This window comes from Patiria miniata, unplaced genomic scaffold, assembly GCF_015706575.1.
Source record: "Patiria miniata isolate m_02_andy unplaced genomic scaffold, ASM1570657v1 HiC_scaffold_9, whole genome shotgun sequence".
Classification (NCBI taxonomy): domain Eukaryota; kingdom Metazoa; phylum Echinodermata; class Asteroidea; order Valvatida; family Asterinidae; genus Patiria; species Patiria miniata.
This window is the reverse complement of record NW_024037076.1, coordinates 26383747-26403938: the sequence shown is the minus strand read 5'-3', so window position 1 is coordinate 26403938 and position 20192 is coordinate 26383747. Positions and strand designations below refer to the sequence as shown.

General features: G+C 42.4%; 2 protein-coding genes across 2 annotated transcripts; one reads left to right on the top strand and one right to left on the bottom strand.

Moving 5' to 3' along the window:
• The first annotated feature begins 497 nt into the window (after positions 1-497).
• On the top strand, positions 498-12800 carry LOC119720253 (laccase-3-like). The gene is made up of 9 exons (XM_038189876.1): positions 498-704; positions 4128-4258; positions 4480-4596; positions 5655-6069; positions 7149-7604; positions 9017-9294; positions 9987-10131; positions 11410-11546; positions 12045-12800. The coding sequence occupies exons 1-9, from the start codon at positions 632-634 to the stop codon at positions 12384-12386; spliced, it is 2094 nt and encodes a 697-aa protein (XP_038045804.1). The 5' UTR covers positions 498-631; the 3' UTR covers positions 12387-12800.
• A 3799-nt stretch (positions 12801-16599) lies between these two features.
• On the bottom strand, positions 16600-18077 carry LOC119721080 (D(2) dopamine receptor-like). The gene has a single exon (XM_038190970.1). It carries the CDS (start codon positions 17841-17843, stop codon positions 16608-16610), a length of 1236 nt encoding a protein of 411 aa, XP_038046898.1. The 5' UTR covers positions 17844-18077; the 3' UTR covers positions 16600-16607.
• Positions 18078-20192: the final 2115 nt, after the last annotated feature.

The window sequence follows — 20192 nt, the reverse complement described above, 5'->3', positions numbered from 1 at the left end:
TAACAGACTGTGGAGGAGGTGTGGCGATCCCCCCCCCCCCCCCACAGCAGCATATGAGTCAGACCAAATCGCTAACGAAAGAGAGATGGGCACTCCGTTCCTGTTAACACAGGTTCGTCCCCTTTACCTTTTTTTTAAAGTTGTCTACTAGTTGATGACCACAAGCCCTTCTTAAACTTCTTATTGAACATAAGCAAAGCTATTAGAAGCATCTGAATTACTAAAACATCTCCTTTTTTTTTTAAAGTTATACCTGAAATTTAACAAATAAATAAAATCATGCAGCCTCAAAAAAGGAAGCGGGCGGGGACGATCAACTTGTTTTTTTTTTACTTGGCCCAAGTTGTACATTTTGTTAGCTGTTAAGTGATCATATCATAGCATTCCAACGCAGTGATCAGGAGCCGGACTTTCGTTTCTACCGGTTTCCACCCAGGTGCGGTTCAGTGCCACGCAGCAGCACCCGGATCCTGTTTTCTTGTTAAGTTTGTGCAAAAACTTCCCGTTGGGGGATTTACACTGTAATTTGAATCTATATATCCCGGAAGTTCCTACCTAACTTATAAAAGGAGAGCTTGGAAGTACCGCAATCAATATTGATGGTATAGGCAGCAAGCCGCTGCAATATTTTATGTCGGTCTCAGACCTGAACAAACTTGCGAAGAACATGATGCGATGTGTCACTGTGATTGTCGTACTTGCCGGTGAGTAATCTAAGAATTTCGCCATGTTGTTAATTTCATATTTCGCCACCAATGTTTGAGTTTGGTTATAGGCATTGATATTGTCTTTTCATCTGAAATACAGCACTCACAAAAAATTGAGACAAGTTAGGATTTTTGAAAAAATTCCAGAGTTTCTGAACGATACTATTTGAAGTAACAAGACGAACAAAATACGCGGGAAATCCTTTTGGAGTCATGGAAATGTCTACATATACATTGAATCACACAGTTGTTGACACGGTCATTTCAATTATATAAAAAATCCACGTTATTATAGCGTGTCCACCTTTATGTACTTTCAGTTAGTTTCGCTCACTGATGGAAACGCAGGTTGCGTGTTCTATTTGTGAAGGCCAACAACATGATTCGCCTTTGCCCGCGATATATCTATTGTGATGGAGTTGGCAAGATGCGCTTCTGAAACTTATACCATTGGCTGCGATGCCGTGAGACAAAATATAATTGTATTCATTTATTTTCAATCAATTTGAGAAAAGTGTGAATTTAACCATTATATTTGTTATTTTCTAGGCAAGATTAAAGGGAATATATAGAACATTTGCAAACATTGACTACCAAATTTTTACGAAATACCTTAATAGGATGTTGTTAAATGAAAGTCTAAAGCATCCTGTAAAATTGTGGCACCTGTTGTGAAGTCATTATCAAGAAAATTGGTATTTTGTATAAATTTCCAACGGTGGTCGGCCGACCACCGTTGGAAAAACCTAACTATTTTTTAGCTACTGCTCCGCCCTTTTTTCAGTCCAAATTTTGTTTGCTATTGGTTACATGTTCATGAACGGGTGCAGGCCAGCTAGACTGGTTTCCTTACCTTACAATTTTCGGGAATCAATGAATTGATTTATTTCATCTTTAGTGGAGTCAGGGAACCAGACTACTTGAACAATTTTGTTTTTCTTGGTTTTTCCAGCATTTTCAAACATAAAACTTCAAACATGTCAGTGTAACAATATTTGATATATTATACCAACCCCTCAAATACTCCATTTCTGAAAATTACAGCAAAAGCCAATGAAGTACATTCCCTTTAATGTGCAGTGTGAAGCAGCGCAAGCAAGAATCCGCACACACCCTTAACACGATATGTTTATTCATGCCGGTGTCATGAAAATCCGACTCCTATGAAAATCGGACTCCTTTTCCCTATCATTGGTTAATTCCTCGCACGTGACAAGTCACTCTCATATGCCTATTTATAGGTTATGGTCATGCTTAGGTACGCATGCGCAATATTATACCAACGAATCCATATTTCATTGAGTTGAATACTCACGCTTCACCTAGTTTTTTGTCCGCACTAAATATTTTTTTCTGCAACCAAGGATAGCAATGACCATTATGCGCATGCGTCAGTTGGTAACGGAATGGTTCTCGGACTTAAATTCCCTTTAAAAAAAAAAAAACCTGCAGAGCCACGAATGAGAAGAAAAGGCTGAATTCCATTTTATCGATCATCAGGACTTGATTAAACACAATTTAGGGAAGAAAATTCACTTTTGGGGGAAAACTGAACATGTAAATTCCCTCCGGGATTCGAACCCGGAACCTCCAGGATTCAGACCAACGATAATAAAACAGAAGGCAACAGCGAAACCACGCTGATCGCCGTGGCATATATGCTTTAAGGACTTATTCCGAATACATATTCAGTTGTTCACGTGACATTTTTCACGCATGCGCATTACGGTGAATGACTTGACCGAGATGCAAAAAAAAAATTGCTGCCCGGTGGGTCAATGTTTTCTGGATCACGATCGATGAACCACCCATTGAACATTTTCCTTCTCGAATATTTGTTCCTGTCCGGGGAGAGAAACGTGCTTCCTGTATTCGTATATTCTGATTCAATCCAGCAATGGCAAGAAATGGGTTTGTATCGTATATAGGCCTACATGCTGAGTTTAATTCAAACGCGTATTGCGTGCGTTCACATTCATTGTAAGTTATTACGTTGAATTATGGACCGTACGTGGTGCAATGTTCCTCAAATAAATCTTCCCTGTTCCATTTATACGTCTATATTTAGTGTAATATTGCTCGTTTGATGGGTAAAATTATAACAGTACACTTCGCAAAAATCATACGTTATTCGATTTTACGCCACGATAAATTCATTCTCTCTGTATCCTGGACACCACAATCAAGAACAACACTGACTTAAAACATGGCCAGGCACAAGACTATTCCGTACCTCATGATAATGTGCAAGATTTTTGAACATCAAATGATCCAGCGCAAATGCGAAAGTGGGAGCGTACTGCTCGAAGCTCATGCATGGGACGAGGTTGAAGGCTCGGGCTTTCACTGCAAGCGCGTAGTCAGTGTCACTACACGTTCCCGCCGTTTTTTTTAAGGTTAAATATGTCACCGCGCTACTACCGTTTTGATTTGTTTGTTTATTTCCTTATTTGTCTGTCCATGTTATGAGGGAAAGACAGGACCATCTCATGTCGACGTAATGATAACCACAATGTGTTTCCGCCAAAACCGAAACTGACCCTATAGGCCTATGACCGGAGCCGTCATGGATGTCTGTTCTCGAATCTCAGTGACGATTTTCCGACTCGTTTCGTTGTATCGGGACACTTGCGGGGAGTTCCTGAAAAAGGAAGCACAGTATTGCAAATTATTGGTCTCTTGCACACGGACTTTCCTCGTTAGAGACAGTGAGAGAAAAAGTAGACTGATTGACTTTAGTAGGAAAGGGTCATTATTATGATACACGCAGCTCTAGCCACCAATATCCGGTTGTCATAGCTCCGGTATGCGTTGAAAGGAAATATCACAGCGCGGGAAATAAAGGTATCTCAATATCTACAGCAGCAAAAATGTAAAAGTGCATGTCCAGAGGTCTAATTGGAGATTTGGTTTTTTTCTGGAAACATAGAATGATATACACTGGATGGCCCATAAAAAAACACAGAACCTCTTACTTCGCCTATCCTGAAACTCAAACCACAATACAGGCGCGGATCCAGAGGGGCGGGTTCTGTCAAATAAAAATAATTATCATACAAATTCATAGAAAATAAGTCGACCCCCCCCCCCCCCGACACCCCCAAACATTTTACTGGTATAATGTCCGCCTGTTCAAAATACGGTACACCATTCTGTAATGTAGTGTTAATAATCGTCGAATTTGAACAGCGCCCCCTATTGAAATATGGTACCGCCCCCCCCCCCCCCCCCCCCACACCCCACCCACCCACCCAGTTTTTGATTTTACGGAGGCCAAGTGTCCCGGGAGAAAAAAACCTGTGTACATTTGCAGGGGTTTTTTTTGGGCTGATGTTTTTGTAAAAACAGGCACTTTGTATACCAACTACTGATCTTAAATCTAATTTTCAATGTTTGTAACGATTATTGCAACACCCGCAGTGCTAGGCACAGCCATGGCGCTGAGGCCTGCAGATGAACACCCATGCTACCGTTCCTGTGATGTGTCAATTCCTATGACCTGCACGTACAACTGGACACTTAACTGGTTCTACACTCTGGCACAACCGCAGGTATTCATATACGATTTTCAGATATACATTTAAGACACCAACGCTTACCACTCTAAGGAGAAATACCGGTACTTGAAATCACCGTAGGTAAATAAACCATACACTACAGTCCCCGTAGCACAAAATTGGTGTGTGTTTTTTTATTATTATTTTCTTGTGTAATTTTCATTACAAAATAATGTTATTGCGAATGTTATCAACGGTTGTTGTTTATCCTTCAGTGTGGGGACTGCCCGGTCAATATAACCGACTGCAGCAACCCGGACTGTTTCCCGGCGGATGGGGTGAAGCGCCCGGTCAGTCTAGTCAATCGTGTCTTCCCCGCACCAAGCATACAGGTACAGTAAACTCCTCCAGTCAATAGCTCTACGAATCTTGGCATAGGACATGTCATAGCTGTGCAAACCACGACCTTCTGCACTTGTGGGTACCGTGCAATTATCGCTAATCATCAACGCACAACATCATTATGGGTGCAGACCTGCAAATCGGCTCCCATTATTTTGCGTACTTCAACAAATTATTAAAAATACTCACAACTCTCCAAGGTGTTTGAGACACTCATCAAATTAAAGCTTATCTCATAATTTTTTCAGTTTCTGTTCTATTTTAGGGGGTTAACTGATAACTTTTGGGAGACAATTCCATCCAAAGATGATCACCCCTAAGCAGTCCTGAAGCCCACCGCCTTTTTCATAATGGACGCCTATACGCTCCATTGCAAAATATAACCAATTTACGGCCTAATTTCATCCAAATTTCACAGAAATACGAGCTCGCAGTCCGCTCTGCATGGCTTCCCCACACCCTTCTTTTTTTACAAATCTTCAAGTTCACGGTACTCAAAATGATGTAATACCTGAGAATTTTAAGGCAAATTGTGATTTGAACCCTTATCCGATAAGGGTACGGCAGCGCATGCGCACAAGGCTGATTTCCTTAGTGACCTTTGACATGCGCACACCGTTAGCATATATTATTTTTAGCTTATTCATGCCAGCGCTATTAGTTTTGAACCCTGACTGTTTGCTTTGTCTGTCTTGAATATTTTGACGCCAGCCTTGGTTGTAGGAACAGTCACCCCTAACCCTGAAACTGCATTGTTTCAGGCATCACTGAGCAAAAATCGGTGTCGGTCAACTGAAGTCCATCAAACTGCGCACTGCACAGATAACTGGAGAGCCACGAATTAAAACAAGTTTTCATGATTACATCTTCAAACATATGACAAAAAAACCTGTAATAGTGGAAATTTCATATCATCCTTTTCCTTCCCTCAAATATACATTCGCCAATGATGATGACAGGTCATCGGTTACTTGTGTGACAAACTCCGGTGTCAGTAACACTGAGAATGCACAGAACATTCAACATTAATGTTTCATCAAACCAATAGATCTGTAGCGGTGACGAGGTGATCATCAATGTGGCCAACAAAATGCTGAACGACGAAGGGGTGACCCTCCACTGGCACGGCATCTTCCAGAACGGCAGCCAGTTCATGGATGGCCTGCCCATGGTGACGCAGTGTCCCATCCCCTCACCGGGCAACTTCCAGTACAGGTTCACCCCCTACGAGCCCGGCACCCACTGGTTCCACTCCCACGCCGGCCTGCAGCGAGCGGACGGAATGATGGGCTCTTTCGTCATCCGAGAGAGCAGCAGGGCCGACCCCCACGGCGACTTGTACGACCTGGACCTGTCTGAGAATGTCATCTTCATGAATGACTGGCACCATGACACCATGGTTAATGTCTACACGCGGGATCAGTGGGGCGGCGGTTCGAGCGTGGCCTCGATCCTCATCAACGGTAAGACATCAAAGATTAATGGTGTTGCTAACATCCAACCATTGTGGCCAGTTGAAGAGAACAAGCTCAATCGGATTTCGGAAGCTGCGGGCCAACGAATTCGTGTTCGTGCAAGATTCACATGATTGTGCCATGTAATTTCTGGAAGGAGTAGTGTTTTGAGTCAAACAAAATCCCAGGTTTTTGACCCCAGTGACCCCATGATGACCTTCGACCCAAATTTGGTCATGTGACATGTTGGGGCTAGGCTACTGATACTTTTGACAAAGTTTGGTTGAAATCGGTCGAAATATGTAGGAGCAATAGACAATGTCAACGTTTGTTACTAACTAACTAACTAACTAACTAACTAAGTTACTAATTATAGCTACCTAACTAATTAACTAACTATTACGGAGAGACATGATGATTTGTAGAGCTGCTACCCGCAGCTAAAAAGAGATGAAAATGTACCTCAGTGATTCTGCAATTATCCTAGTTTTGAGCAAGCAGGTGACGATCGGGAAATAAAAAGGAGAAAAAGAGGGGCAGAGGGAAAGAAAGAAAGGTCGCAAGAAAAACTTGTAAGATATTTGGACTATTATTAATAGTCTATTTTAAATTGATACATGAGTACATAGCTATACCAATGGTTGTCGCCACAGCATTGTAGTAGCTGCAGCTCAGTAGACGACGGCAACTGCCTATGCGTGAAATGTAAGGTAAAGGTCCCATAGCCATTACTAGCCGTAGGAGCAGTGGGATGTTAGAGGTCCACTGTGTCTTGGGCGCGGCATATGAGTGAAGGAGCCCAGTCCTGTTCTCTCGCTGTCTTACCTTCCCTGAACGAACCAGGTACCCATTTCACTGTTTGTCAGAGAGACTTTTCCATTTTTTGTCCGAATGGGATTCGAACCGCCTTCCACTCAATAGCTCCACGCTCTAACCGCTCGGCTACGAGGCCCCTCTTGCCGTAATGCATTAATTATGACACCTTTTTCTACAGTACAACAGCGGTTCAGTGGTTGTTTCAACGGCTCTGTAATTGACCAGGTATTAATTTTGATCCTTTCGTGAAATATCACTTATCATTACGACAGGCAAAGGTTTGCCAGTAGGCAACAGCGCCGTTCATCCACCGCTGGAAGTGTTCAATGTCCTGCCAGGTCAGAGATATCGCTTCCGGGTCATCAACGGCGCCAGCTTCTTCTGCAACATGCAGTTCTCGATCCAGGGCCACTCGATGCTGGTGATAGCCAGTGATGGCGGGTCCATGCAACCCCTGGAAGTGGATTATTTCCGGATCAGCGGAGGGGAGCGGATCGATTTTGTGCTGAGCACCGACCAGCCCATCGATAACTACCAGATCCAGGTCATCGGTCTGCCGTGCACCAACGAGCAGGGCGAGCCATCGAAGCAGATTGCATATCTGCGTTACATGGGCGCCAACGACCTACCGACCATCGATGAATTGCCTAACATCACGTCGTACGGCAATTCGTCATTTTGGTGGCAGGCTTTCCCGGACAAATCTTTTGCCGATGTTTATGCATCGGGTAAGTGTATTAATTACTTCTCCTGTGGGCCTATACAACACTGGTTTTTATACATGTTATGTCGCCAAAACTATTATGAACTTGTTGGAGTCCTAAGAGATTAAAGGGAATATACAACATTTGCAAACATCGAAAAATAAAATTACCAAGTTTTTACGAAATACCTTAATAGGATGTTGGTAAATGACAGTCTAAAGCATCCTGTAAAATTATGGCACCTGGTATACTGTCATTTTCAAGAAAAGTGGTATTTTTGTATCAATTTCCAACGCTGATCGGCCGATCAGCGTTGGAAACAACTGGCTTTTTTTCAAATACTGGCCCCAATTGACCATTGCACTTGTTTGCAATCGATTACAAATCTATGAACGGGTACGAGCCAGCTAGACTGGTTCCCTGACCCCACAATTCCCCAATGTATGTAAACTGCTCTGTTTCTTCTTATATGGAGTCAGGGAACCAGACTACAGGAAAATGATCGTTTTTCTTGGTTTTTATAGCATTTTCGAACCCAAAACCTCCAAAAAGTCAGTGTAACTATATTTGCTTTATATTTCCAACCCCCCAATTCCATCCATTTCTGAAAATTACAGCAAAAGCAAATGATGTATATTCCCTTTAAACACAATCCAGGTCAAAATAATACAATAACTTGTCATTATACACCGCGGTAATTTATGGTCTGGGCTGTCCATGATTACTCTGTTCACAATCAACTGTAAATAAGAGACATGTAATCTGAAACTAGAAAAAATAAAGGATTTATGTCGTGGTCTTGAATTGACCTATCGCGGTAGAAGCGCGGCAATGCAGCTTGTAAAAATACTGTCCAAATATAAAATGGACGCGGAACGCGCAAAATCTGAGACAAACACCTCTCAACGTACAAAATTCCATTTGCGGTGTCTAAGGGGCGTGACTAACTCGCAAACGGCGATAGGTCTAGTATAGAGCACCCAGCAATCAATGTCTCAAATGCAACATGATGAAGCATTCAGGGATCCATCTGCGGCCCCACCCACCAACTGCATGCGCAGGTACGGGTGGGTAACAACGCGTGCGTGTATTATTCTGATATCTGTCCAGTTCGTAAGTGTGACGTCACTTCAGTTGAAACTACGCCCACTGGCCATTAAGTAGCATATCGGGAACCACTGGAACCGGAAGCTAACGCAACTTGAGTGTTTATCCAATGGGCGCTAGTAATCACCGCGTGTATGACATTTTTACTTGCGAGCCGGTTGTGCCGCACTGCATGTTCCAGCTGCGCGCATCATACGCACATTACGTGCGCGCATAACGGACATTCATCTCGGCTTTGATTGGTCAGACCATCGTTGGGCAGGGCTTAATGCATCAGTCTGAATGCAGAATGTGCAACACTTCATCGTTGAATTTGTTTGGAAATGCAGGTATGGAGGCAGATTACAGGTCAACTGCCAACGCCGAGGATCATCAAGAGTACATCCAAGTCAGTTTCGGCAGTCACATTAACCCGTCCACCCAGCAGCCTAAACTCTACCCGCAGCTGAATAACATCACCTACTACTTCCCTACCTCGCCAGTGATGAGCCAGTTTGAGGATCTTCCGGGGAACATCTTCTGCAAGGAATCCGACTTCGCGCCGGGGCAGTGCGACGGGGATGACATCTGTTCCTGCGTGCACACCATCGACGTCAATCCGAATGAGGTACGATTATGCACAACTTTTACCGCGTAACCTATCGGATTTCATGCAGATAGACAATAGTCTATAGAATAGGGGCTTGCTTCTAAGTGTCTATGATATTTGCGCAGATTCGGCGATTAATAAGCCTCTGCCCTGATGACGTCACACTTTATTTACGCATGTGCTTTCTTATGGGACCCTGGTGGGGACGACGGTTTTGTATAGAAAAAGCGCACAAATGATCGAAATGACGTCACAGTTTCTAAAGTTGACTCCGATTGGCGGGCACGCGGGGTCGCATAAAATTTGCATTATGATATGAGGCGTAAGTTAAGTGTGGCTCTGCACGCGTGAATGTATTTCATAGCTCTACTCACAGAATTCCGCTCTGGTACGATCACTTTCTGCGCGCTAACGGCGCAAGCAAAATATTACTGACGCCAGCCATACTATAAACACAAAATACTATGGATTGTCCTCCAGCTCCCTTTGGACCACTGAGGGCGTTCTGGTAAACTGAGTCCATCTGCAGTGATGTTTTGGTCTTTACAGCAGATACACGGAGAGACATTTCAAGTGTTAAAATCATCGTCGATGTGCCTCACTTCTTGAACATACTAGGGCTGAAGGACCATCGTGCATTCGAATTACCCTTTCGAAAGAATGTTCATTTTCATCCACCTTGTGTCTTATTTCTTCCTTATCCACAACAGGTAATCGAAGTCATCTTGGTCAATCCTGACTCACACTTCAGCGTCTTACATCCCATGCATCTCCACGGCCAACAGTTCAAGGTGGTAGCCATGGACAAAATAGAGGGCGCCACAGTCGATATGGTCCGAGAGCTGGTTAACAATGGTAAGTTGATGCGTTCATAATAAGGGGACAGGTGGACACTAACTGACAGTGGGTGGCGCTGTTGCATTCGTTGAAAAAAAAATAATGTAGGGCTGTATGTATGCGGCCTCTACATCCATTCCTATTTTCAGTTTTTCCTTTTCGTTTTTAATCGTTCTAGGCTCCGATCGTGAGAGGCAAACTTTGTGGTTTTCAAAATCTTCAAAAAAGTGCGGGAAAAATGCCCCTTCTCCACCATGATTTCAAATGTCGATTAGCCTACAGTACTGGAATTTATTTAGGCGTGAACATGATAATTATTAGTTCCTTTGGGGCTTTTGAGGTGACAAACACGATTTGTATGCCGTTACACATCTGTTACCACCCTGCACAGAGCAACATTTTCCTAGGGCCAGCAAAGCTGGTGTGTAGAGGCCATCACATGTATGTACACATGGTTGTGAACATTAATGACATACCACTTTGATACCTCACCATAAAAAGGGAACTAATCAATCCTAAATTACAGCTATAATTAACACACGCACAACCTCAAAGGAGCATTACGACCTGAAATCCCCGAAAATGTCATGTTTTGGATTGTTTACAAATTTTAAAGGTCTCGTTGAAAGGAAACTAACCTAATATGTCTTACCGTTCCCAAGAAAAGACGAAAAACCCAGGTTGTTTACATCGGACGCGACAGAATTTTTTTTTATATACACATACGTTTTTCAAGTTGTATCTAATGTATCGTACACGTTCTGTGTGTGAATATCGAATACACACTGCACCATTACAAAAAATGTTATTGCTCAAACGTCTGCATAATGCAATACTATTTCTAACAAAATAGGAAATGTGGAAAGAATGTTGCAACCTGACGCCACTGTTGTCCTCATCATCATCTCAATGAAGGTCAATTATTGCAAAAATGATGATAAGGCATGAATATGGGACTGAAAACATTTCTAATTTTGTGAGGAAAAACATGTAAAATTTTCTTGACTCTACATCATGTACACACGCGCTGAAGTGGCGTCAGGTTGCAACATTCTTTCCGGAAAGGTTTTTTGTAGTCCAAGGTCCATGTCTTTTTAAAATAAATTGCATTGACTGACCTTCATTGAGATAAGATATGATGAAAACAAAAGTCGCGTCAGGATGCAACATTCTTTCCAAAGCACGCAACTTGTAAGTTGGCCATTCAAATTCAGCACTAAAACTAAGTACATGTGCATGATGTACCGATGTGTAAACCTACTTACCTTATTGTTGCATCTGTGAATTCCATCGTAGGTTCAATCGTTCGCAATAATAATGGTCCCAGGAAAGATGTCACCATCGTTCCCAACGGAGGTTACACCATCTTTCAGTTCCAGGGCTGGAATCCCGGCTGGTGGATCTTCCACTGTCACATCGAATTCCATCTCGAGGTAATAATTTCCATCATTGAGACTCAACATCTTCAAAATGTCCGTTTGAGTGTTGCCGCCATTTTGTAAACAAATCACTCAAAAGGCTGGTGACACTTCTGTAGCACGGAAATGATCAGTTTTTACGTTGGGTACCAGCCAAGTTACGAAGGCTGTTACCTGACAAAAAAGACTACGTATAATACGCTGTAAACGCCAGTTGCCCCAGTCTTAATTAACCCTATTTTCCCGTTTTGTTGACCTATATTATTTTCGCTTCTTTCAGAGAAAAAGGGTCGTGAATGACACTGTGCAGCTGATGAAACTATCGGCTTTTGATTAATAAACTGGTTGAACTGGACACAGAAAAGGGCGTGGCGTTGTCGTTTAATTTGGGGGGGGAGGGGGCAAAATGATGGCAGAAAATAAACCAGCCTTTGGCATTTTTCTATTTTATGATTTTTATAAACCCACATTGTCTAAACTGATGTTCCTTATTTTCCTTGTGTTTTATTTCAGGAAGGAATGGGGTTGCTGTTCAATGTCAAAGGCAATTTACCTTCGGTACCGAAGGCCTTCCCTACCTGTGGCGTCTGGCCACCGGCGGCGCCCACCGACGATGAGGGTGCCGAGCCCCCGGTCAGCGAGACCAGTACTGCTTCCCCTGCTGGTACCAACGGCGACGTTCCCTGCCGCTCGGACCCGCAGACCGGCTCGTCGCCCCTGGTCCACCTGGCCTGGATCGTGCCGCTGACGTTCGTGCTTGCTCTGGTCCTAGGCCTGGTCATCGGCAAGTGCGTTCTGGGCAAGCAGAGGACCGGATCGGCAGACGTTTCTATAGCAATGCATTCGGCTAAGTAGGGATTTTTGTTTGGTGTTTGGCTGGGGACAAATTCAGAGGGGTAGCCAGCCGGAGGAGGGGGGTTAAGGGGAGTATATTAAAAAAACAAACCCAGATTTAGTGCCTTTTTGTGTAAGAAGTGCCCTTTTTTTTAACAAGTCCCCATTTTTACCAGTGTCTTTTTAAAAGTGCCCTGTTTGGAATTTCGCGCGACTGATGGCAATTTTGCCGCCCTAAAGGGCGCCCTGTATATTGTCCGATTGTGTGTTCGTCCGGTTTGCACAGTGCCCCCATTTGATGATGGTACCAGCCCCCCCCCCCCCTTCCCCTCCCCTGGCTTTTTATTTACGGAGACCAAGAAGTGTCCGGAGAAAAAAACTGTCTACATTTCAGCACGAATTGCATGCGCGAGTGCCCTTATCACTAACTTTTGACACCCCCCCCCATTACAAAAGACCTTGCTACGCCCCTGTAAGTTGGGGAAATTGTCCCATTTTTCTGTTATGGGGGTTGTGACGATCTATCTGGATCTGGAAAAATACTACAAACAAACTCCCAGTTGCAGGATGTGCAGATTGCAGGTGTGAATGCTGATAAGTAATACGCTTTAAATTTCTTGTAAAATGGTAAAATGTTTCGATTGCGTTCGCTTTAATCTATTTTATTCAATCGTGTACAGTAACAGGACGATTGAAATTGCTTAGATGTGTTCTCTTTACAGTGACGTAATTATAGGGCTAAACTTCTGGGCAGCTGGGGTGCTAGTCTGGTTCCCGGACCTGACCATTATTCCTGACGCTCACGTCTAAATTGTAGGTCAGGCAGCATCCGTGGCTAAAAGTAAACATAACGACATTGACGGCCCTTTTTAAAAACTCGGCTTCGTTTCCGAGTTCGACTTATCACTTACAGCTTTTAATGTTCCGATCAAATTTTAAAAATAAATCACGTGCTTCATAATATCATACCGTTATGATAATACAGTTTGATAATTCTGTAAAAAAACATGTACTAATGTTTACCTGGAATCTTCAAAGTTAGGCACCCAAATAGCACTGTTAGTGTTAGCAGGCGGAGCCGAATGAAAACCACGCCTAATTTTGGAAAATGCCGCCAACTGTCGTCAATTCAAAATAGTACATGACGCAGCAAAATGTTCGCCCTTCGTATACAATCCGAGTACAAAATCGTCGTTTAATTTCAATTTTGCTGAATAAAAGCAATGAATATTAATAATTATCAACTCGTTTTTTAAAGCGCTAATTAGCAAGTAGCAGTTAATAAAACCTATATTATACTCGGAAATACTCGGGCGCTATCCGATTGTCGACGAAACGAATTCGGCAAACTTCGGACATTTTCGGAAAAAGGAGGAATTCCTCCCGTTTTAGTCACGTGACGTAAATTGTAATACAGTGTATTACCAAAAGGCTACCTGACCTAAGATTCATCAGGAATATACAGAATTTTTTGGTCTGGGAACCAGACTACTGGGGTGCATAATTTTTATGTTAAGGGGGAGGGAGCATTTAAGGCAAATGTTATATTTATTTTTGTTTATTTCAAGATTTTAAACGTGGCTCCGGGGGGACGGGGCACGAACATCTGTTGGAGGGCAAGTGCCCCCTCCTTTCGCAGTTAAACCACTGCTTTTCACCAAAAATATTTGTTTGCTAGAGATAGTATTTCACATACTTTCCGGTAGGTTTGTAGTGTATTGAAATGTTTCATATTAAATTCATTTAAAGGATGGAAATCGGCAAATCTGTCACTTTTTATGATCTTGGATTGTAAAATCGGAAAAGCCTTGTTATAAGCGAATTTATTCTTAAAAAAAAAAACAATTAAACCATTTTCACTGTATGAAACTGCCCATCAGATATTCAACAATAGAAGCTCTAAATTAACGGGGTACTGTAGTCAGAAGTCAGTGTTGTTATAAAATTAAACAAAAGGAGGGAACTTTAATTTAATGAGTGCTTCGTTTCCATCTATATATCCGCCAACACTGAGAAAATTAGTTACTGAAACATAAATTCGGTCAACTGAAAGATTTATTAGTTCCATCAATGCTAACACTTGTTTTCTCAGTACTGTATGGTGTAACTCACCGATGTTACGGTGAAAACACTTTGTCCAAACCACCAGGCATTTGCAAATAAAACAAACGCGGATATCTCAATAGTATACAGATATGATTGACTGCTTCGCGGTGTATGTAGTAAAACTATAGCCCCCAAGGTGACAATATTGAGCATTCTATTTTCCCCAAATTTTATAGTTTTACTACAACCAGAGTTGTAACGAGTCACTGATTTTTGTGACTCGAGTCGAATCGAGTCATTTTAAAGAAGTGACTCGAGTCGAGTCGAGTCATTAGGTCAAGAAGGTCGAGTCGAGTCGAGTCACAGTGTGTAGTCGAGTCAAGTCGAGTCGAGTCAAGTATTTAGCGCGAGTCAATTCGAGTCACAATTATTTGAGCACTACACAATAAATAAACACAAAGGAGAAAGTCATTTTTTGCTTTTTAAATTTTACATTTGGGCTGCTACATGTGGCGACACCACATTTGACTCTTAATGAAAATGAAAAGGGGGCGTCAGCTGATCACCATTCAACAAATGGGGACACTGATCAAACCACGTATGTATATGTATAAATTATTCGCGAACATTCTAACACGACGTGAACAAAAACTAGCACCGGCGTAAGTCATTGCAAATATTTTTCGCAAAGTTTTGCTTTTATTTTTGATAGGGGACTCGAGTCGGGTCGAGTCATTTGCTCGCAGTGACTCGAGTCGAGTCGAGTCGAGTCATTTGCTCGCAGTGACTCGAGTCGAGTCGAGTCGAGTCATTTGCCCTTAGGGACTCGAGTCGAGTCAAGTCACCAAAAATTGTGACTCGAGTCCGACTCGAGTCGAGTCATTGACTCGAGTCATTACAACTCTGACTACAACACGAGATAAAGCAGTCAGTATTTGTTTTTCACCACCTAACGATCACCCACAGATTTTGCTTGTGTTTAATCGATAACTGATCAATCTAAATGCAATTAAAATGCACTTCTATTTGACTATCAAATTTGTTTGGAATCATACAAACATTTTACCAAACTCCTCCCTCACCAAATATTTGAACCCAACTCCGTACAAAGCGCTTGGCAAATACACACAGTGCGCAGCGCGCAACGCGTTAGCTGGTGTGTATGTTTGCAAACAACATGCACAAGGGAGTGTTTTTTGCGACCGTGACCAGAAACACGGTTGATCGTTTTCGTGACATCGGTTGGCGGGAGTGACGTCACTGTTCCGACCACAACCGAACCAGGCCCAGGGTCGGTTACGGAGTGCATTTCAAGATGGCCGAAAGGTAAACACACGACATTTAACAAAACAGTGTTGTGAAAATTAAGCTTGCGATGCTTACTTTTAATGCGTACATCGTAAGTTTGTACATTTTAGGTTGCCCGTAATAAAATGTCTATACAACTTACAAGCCATCCCATTTGCACCCTCCGCCATGTCTGTTTACAACTGTTTGACACTGTTTTCGGTTCAGCGTTTTTGTGCGCATGCGTGAACATATTGACGTCACAAACATTGTTTCTGGTCACGGTCGCGAAAACACGCCCCTGGTTGTGCTATAAATTGTTTTTATGGACATCCTAAAAATCCGCCCGCTTGATTGAGGAATGAGGATGGTAAGGCCTAGTGCTTTTAGTTAGTTACAATACGGTGAAAACTTTATGGCTCATTTGTATAACTCCAATCCTAAATGAAACTATAAATAATTTTTACATGCAACCTTTTTGAATGTCTTTTATAAGTTTTAACGCAATTTAAATGCTCCCTTTTCAAAGTAAGATAAATTGACTGCAACACAATCTGTACAATAATATGTGCTTCTTTAAATAGACAATTTTCCTTAGTCAGATTTGTATGCACAATGTTTAAACCTTTTCTAATAATAGTATTTAATGTCATATTTTTATTATATACAAACACGGTGGGCCTTTTACCTTTTAAAAAATTTTTTTTATGTAAGTCACGTGCAATTCAGCTGTGGCTGCTTATTTGTTAATAAACCATGTTGAATTTAATTGAAACTATAACGGGTTACGTTTACATTTCCCAAACGAAAAGTTGATACAGGCACGATATTTTTTTAAATAAAATATTGATATTTGACGAAAATAGATCATGTGACATGTAACGTGATGAAACGTGTGACATTCAACAATTAAGGTTGATTTTTCGAACAAACGGCTGCGCAGTCCTTACGAAATTGCCTATTAGCGAGTCCGTATATCAGTGGGTTCACGGTGCTGTTGACGGCTGCCAGAACTGTGGTGCTGTACATCTTGGTGAGGACACCTTCGTCAACTGTCCCACCGTTCAGCACAAACAGATCCGTAGCCACATAGATCCAAAAGGGCAGCCAGGTCAACAAGAACACCACGCTGGTAATGAACAGCATGCGGGTCACCCTCCGCTGCATCAATTCCCTCATGAGAGGCTGGTTACCGGACGGAGGCACCCTCCCTCGGATGCGTTTTAGGACGCTTGTCTGTACGGCCCAGCTTGGCCCTTGGGTATCGCTTACGCTACGCTCCGGCCAAGACATCCGTGGTGGTCGACTCTGCGATTTGGATGTGTTCGATTGCTGATAAAACGGGTGTTGAGGTGTCGATCTGTACATCATTGATGTTGATGCCGACGTTGACGGTCCGAATTCGGACTCACTAGGCAGAGGTTCTACTCGCGTCCGACTTACTCTGTGCTTTCTCGGAAGTGTGGGAATGTTGTGGCTGATGGTGGGAACGGCTGGTGGTTTACTGCCCGTTCTCACCAATCCAATACGGATTTTACGTTTTCTTGTTATGGTCTTATACACATTTCCATAGCAAACGATTGTCATGAGCAGCATTGTCAGATAGAGGGTCAAGTGGCTAACATGGGCGACTTTCTTCACGATGGGAAACGACATGACGCCGCTTAGAATGCCCGGCGACTCCATCAGTACGGCGATCGCAATCGACACCAATATGGCTATTTTGGCTCGCCGTTTGTTGAAGAACCGCTTGTTGAACCGACACACGCTATCGTAACGGTCTAAGGCGATGACGCCCGTCATTACGACCGACGTACCGAGCGCGATTCTGGAAGGGACCACCAGAATCCGGACAACAAATGGAACCTCGACGCCGGCGATCGTATACGAGAACTCGACCACATTGCGGATACGCAACAGGCACACCGTAAGGTCAACGCCCGCCAGTCCCATGATGAGAACCTCAGTGCTCTTCTTGCACGTTTTGCGCGAGTAAACCCGCAGGATCAAGGAGTTCCCGAAGAGACCGAAGAAGGTGATGAAGAAGTTGACGATTGCCCTCCAGATGGCCCCGTCTCTTTCGCTTTCTTCGATTCCAGACGAAGGGGGCAAAACGGTGTCCGGGATGGCATCAGTGCTTGCCATTGTTAACGGCTGATGTTTAATGCAAACAGTTTGGAGTTCTCGTTCCGACCATAAATGGAGTTTTGCCTACGATTGTCCAACACTTTTATTTTCTATAAATGTATTTCGAAGTTGTATCTCATAGGCCTACTGAACTTTTATCATGTATCCTGTGCGCTTATCACAGCTTGATATGCACAATAACCACAACGGGCCCCAAGATCTACGGCTAGTTATACGTCGGTTGTTAGCACTTCCCTGCGTAAGTTGCAATGGACGAGAACTAGGTAGCTCAAGATATTCGAGACGCGGCCTAACATACCCATCGATTGCTCGTGAACCGAATGATGACATTTTGCTGCAGATCACGTGCTTGGAATGGACTCTTTGATTAGTCGAGGAACCATGCCTTGTCATTTCCATTCCACTCGACTGTAAAGACCAGGTCAGCATAGACGACCGTGATTGGATGTCAAGACTCTACGTCATGCATTAGAGGTCACTTCCGTAGTTACAGTCGGCTATCAACCCCTAGCATATTATTTCCGTACAAGATTGCGCCCAACAGTTCAATGCATGATACGGTCAGTGCATGAATCCCAAAAGTATCCAAGCGAATTATTTTTCCAAACTTTCTTGGGTTAAAAATTGTAATGGTACTAAACACACCGTAAAATAATTCCGTCTGGCTGGCTAAAAGTTAGAGAAGAAATCAAAAGGGGATTTCCAACGATCAGTAAGAGATCTCCTTGACAAAATTGTGTTTCGTGCTTAAGGTTTTTACGTGTTTTCCCGAAAAAGTGTAACATCCGCTAAGTTGATACTTCAACAGGTTAGATTTTGAACATTCTTCTCTGGATTATGGGTGGTGTCTATATAGTATTGAAAACGAACAAAATGCATGAACAGAGAACTGATCCCATATGCCTTTAAGACAGTCAAAGCATTGTCGGAATTAACCAGTATCACCGAACTGGAAGTGAATATTTAAATTAAACTGTTGTTACTTGATTTTATAAATAAATTAAGTAACAGGAACGGTCATTCAATTGAGTGCGCCACAACCCAACAGGAGTTGTGAGCTGCACATGGCACTTACATAAGAATCACAGGAAACAAAGCAGAATGCTGAATCCCATTTAGTACGTGGTTACATGAAAATGCAAATCATAAGTGCAATGGAAAATTCACTGAAGCCTGTACAACCAAGACGTACAGGGAGACATGTGAAGCTTCAGTAATAGTTGTGCAACAAGACAGCAGCCATTTGCTGCATGGCCGCCCCACCGTCCACTCACAAAAGCTATTATAATCAGCATCACCCGGGGGTAGGGGTTCTTAAGGTGTAAATTTAAAATGAATTAAAGGGAATATACAACATTTGCAAACATCGAAAAATAAAACTACCAAGTCTTTACGAAATACTTTACTAGGATGTTGGTAAATGACAGTCTAAAGCATCCTGTAAAATAATGGCACCTGGTGTGAAGTCATTTTCAAGAAAATTGTATTTTTGTATACATTTCCAACGGTGGTCGGCCGACCACCGTTGGAAAAACCTAACTATTTTTCAACTACTGCTCCAACTTTTCACTTTTTTCGATCCAAATTTTGTTTGCTACTGGTTACATGTTCGTGAACGGGTGCAGGCCAGCTAGACTGGTTCCCTTACCTTACAATTTTCCGGCATCTATAAATTGATCCATTTCATGTTTAGTGGAGACAAGGAACCAGACTACTTGAACATTTTTGTTTTCTTTGGTTTTTCCAGCATTTTCGAACACAAAACGTCAAACATGTCAGTGTAACAATATTTGATCGATTATACTAACCCCTCAAATAGTTCATTTCTGAAAATTACAGCAAAAGCCGATGATGTACATTCCCTTTAAGTTGCAATAAATATGCGAGGAAAAAGAAGATCAAAGGAAATGACAGATAAAGTTTAACTTAAATATTATGATTAAAGTTTTGGTAGTTGACAAGGCATAACGTCAACAGGTCTTTAACCAAATAATCATCTGATATTTTCTAACTCTCGATATGAAAGAAAACAAAAGGCCCTTGATGATTAACAAAGGTCAATAATCTTATAAATCAGATTAAATTATGTATGTATTCTATGTATTAAAAAAGCTAAAGCAAAAGACGTGATAACCTAGTGTATTAATATAGTGAAAGTTATATTTCAGAATTATGAAAGGACTCCTTAACCCCACAAGTCATGCTGTAATTCAAAATTACTTATTTGGTGAATAAATGACCAGAAAGACATAAATACGCCTAAAGCTGTTTTTGTTATCTTTGTAACTTTAATATCATGCATGTATCCACAGCCTCATTTTCCCGAAGCCCTACCTAGGCCTATCT

Excerpts from the sequence above, each read along its gene's own strand:
- LOC119720253 (XM_038189876.1), top strand. The coding sequence starts at position 632 with ATGTCGGTCTCAGACCTGAACAAACTTGCGAAGAACATGATGCGATGT. Across the intron at positions 4,259-4,479 it reads ACACTCTGGCACAACCGCAG|TGTGGGGACTGCCCGGTCAA; the intron begins GTATTCATATAC and ends TTTATCCTTCAG. Across the intron at positions 11,547-12,044 it reads ACATCGAATTCCATCTCGAG|GAAGGAATGGGGTTGCTGTT; the intron begins GTAATAATTTCC and ends GTTTTATTTCAG.
- LOC119721080 (XM_038190970.1), bottom strand. The coding sequence starts at position 17,843 with ATGGCAAGCACTGATGCCATCCCGGACACCGTTTTGCCCCCTTCGTCT.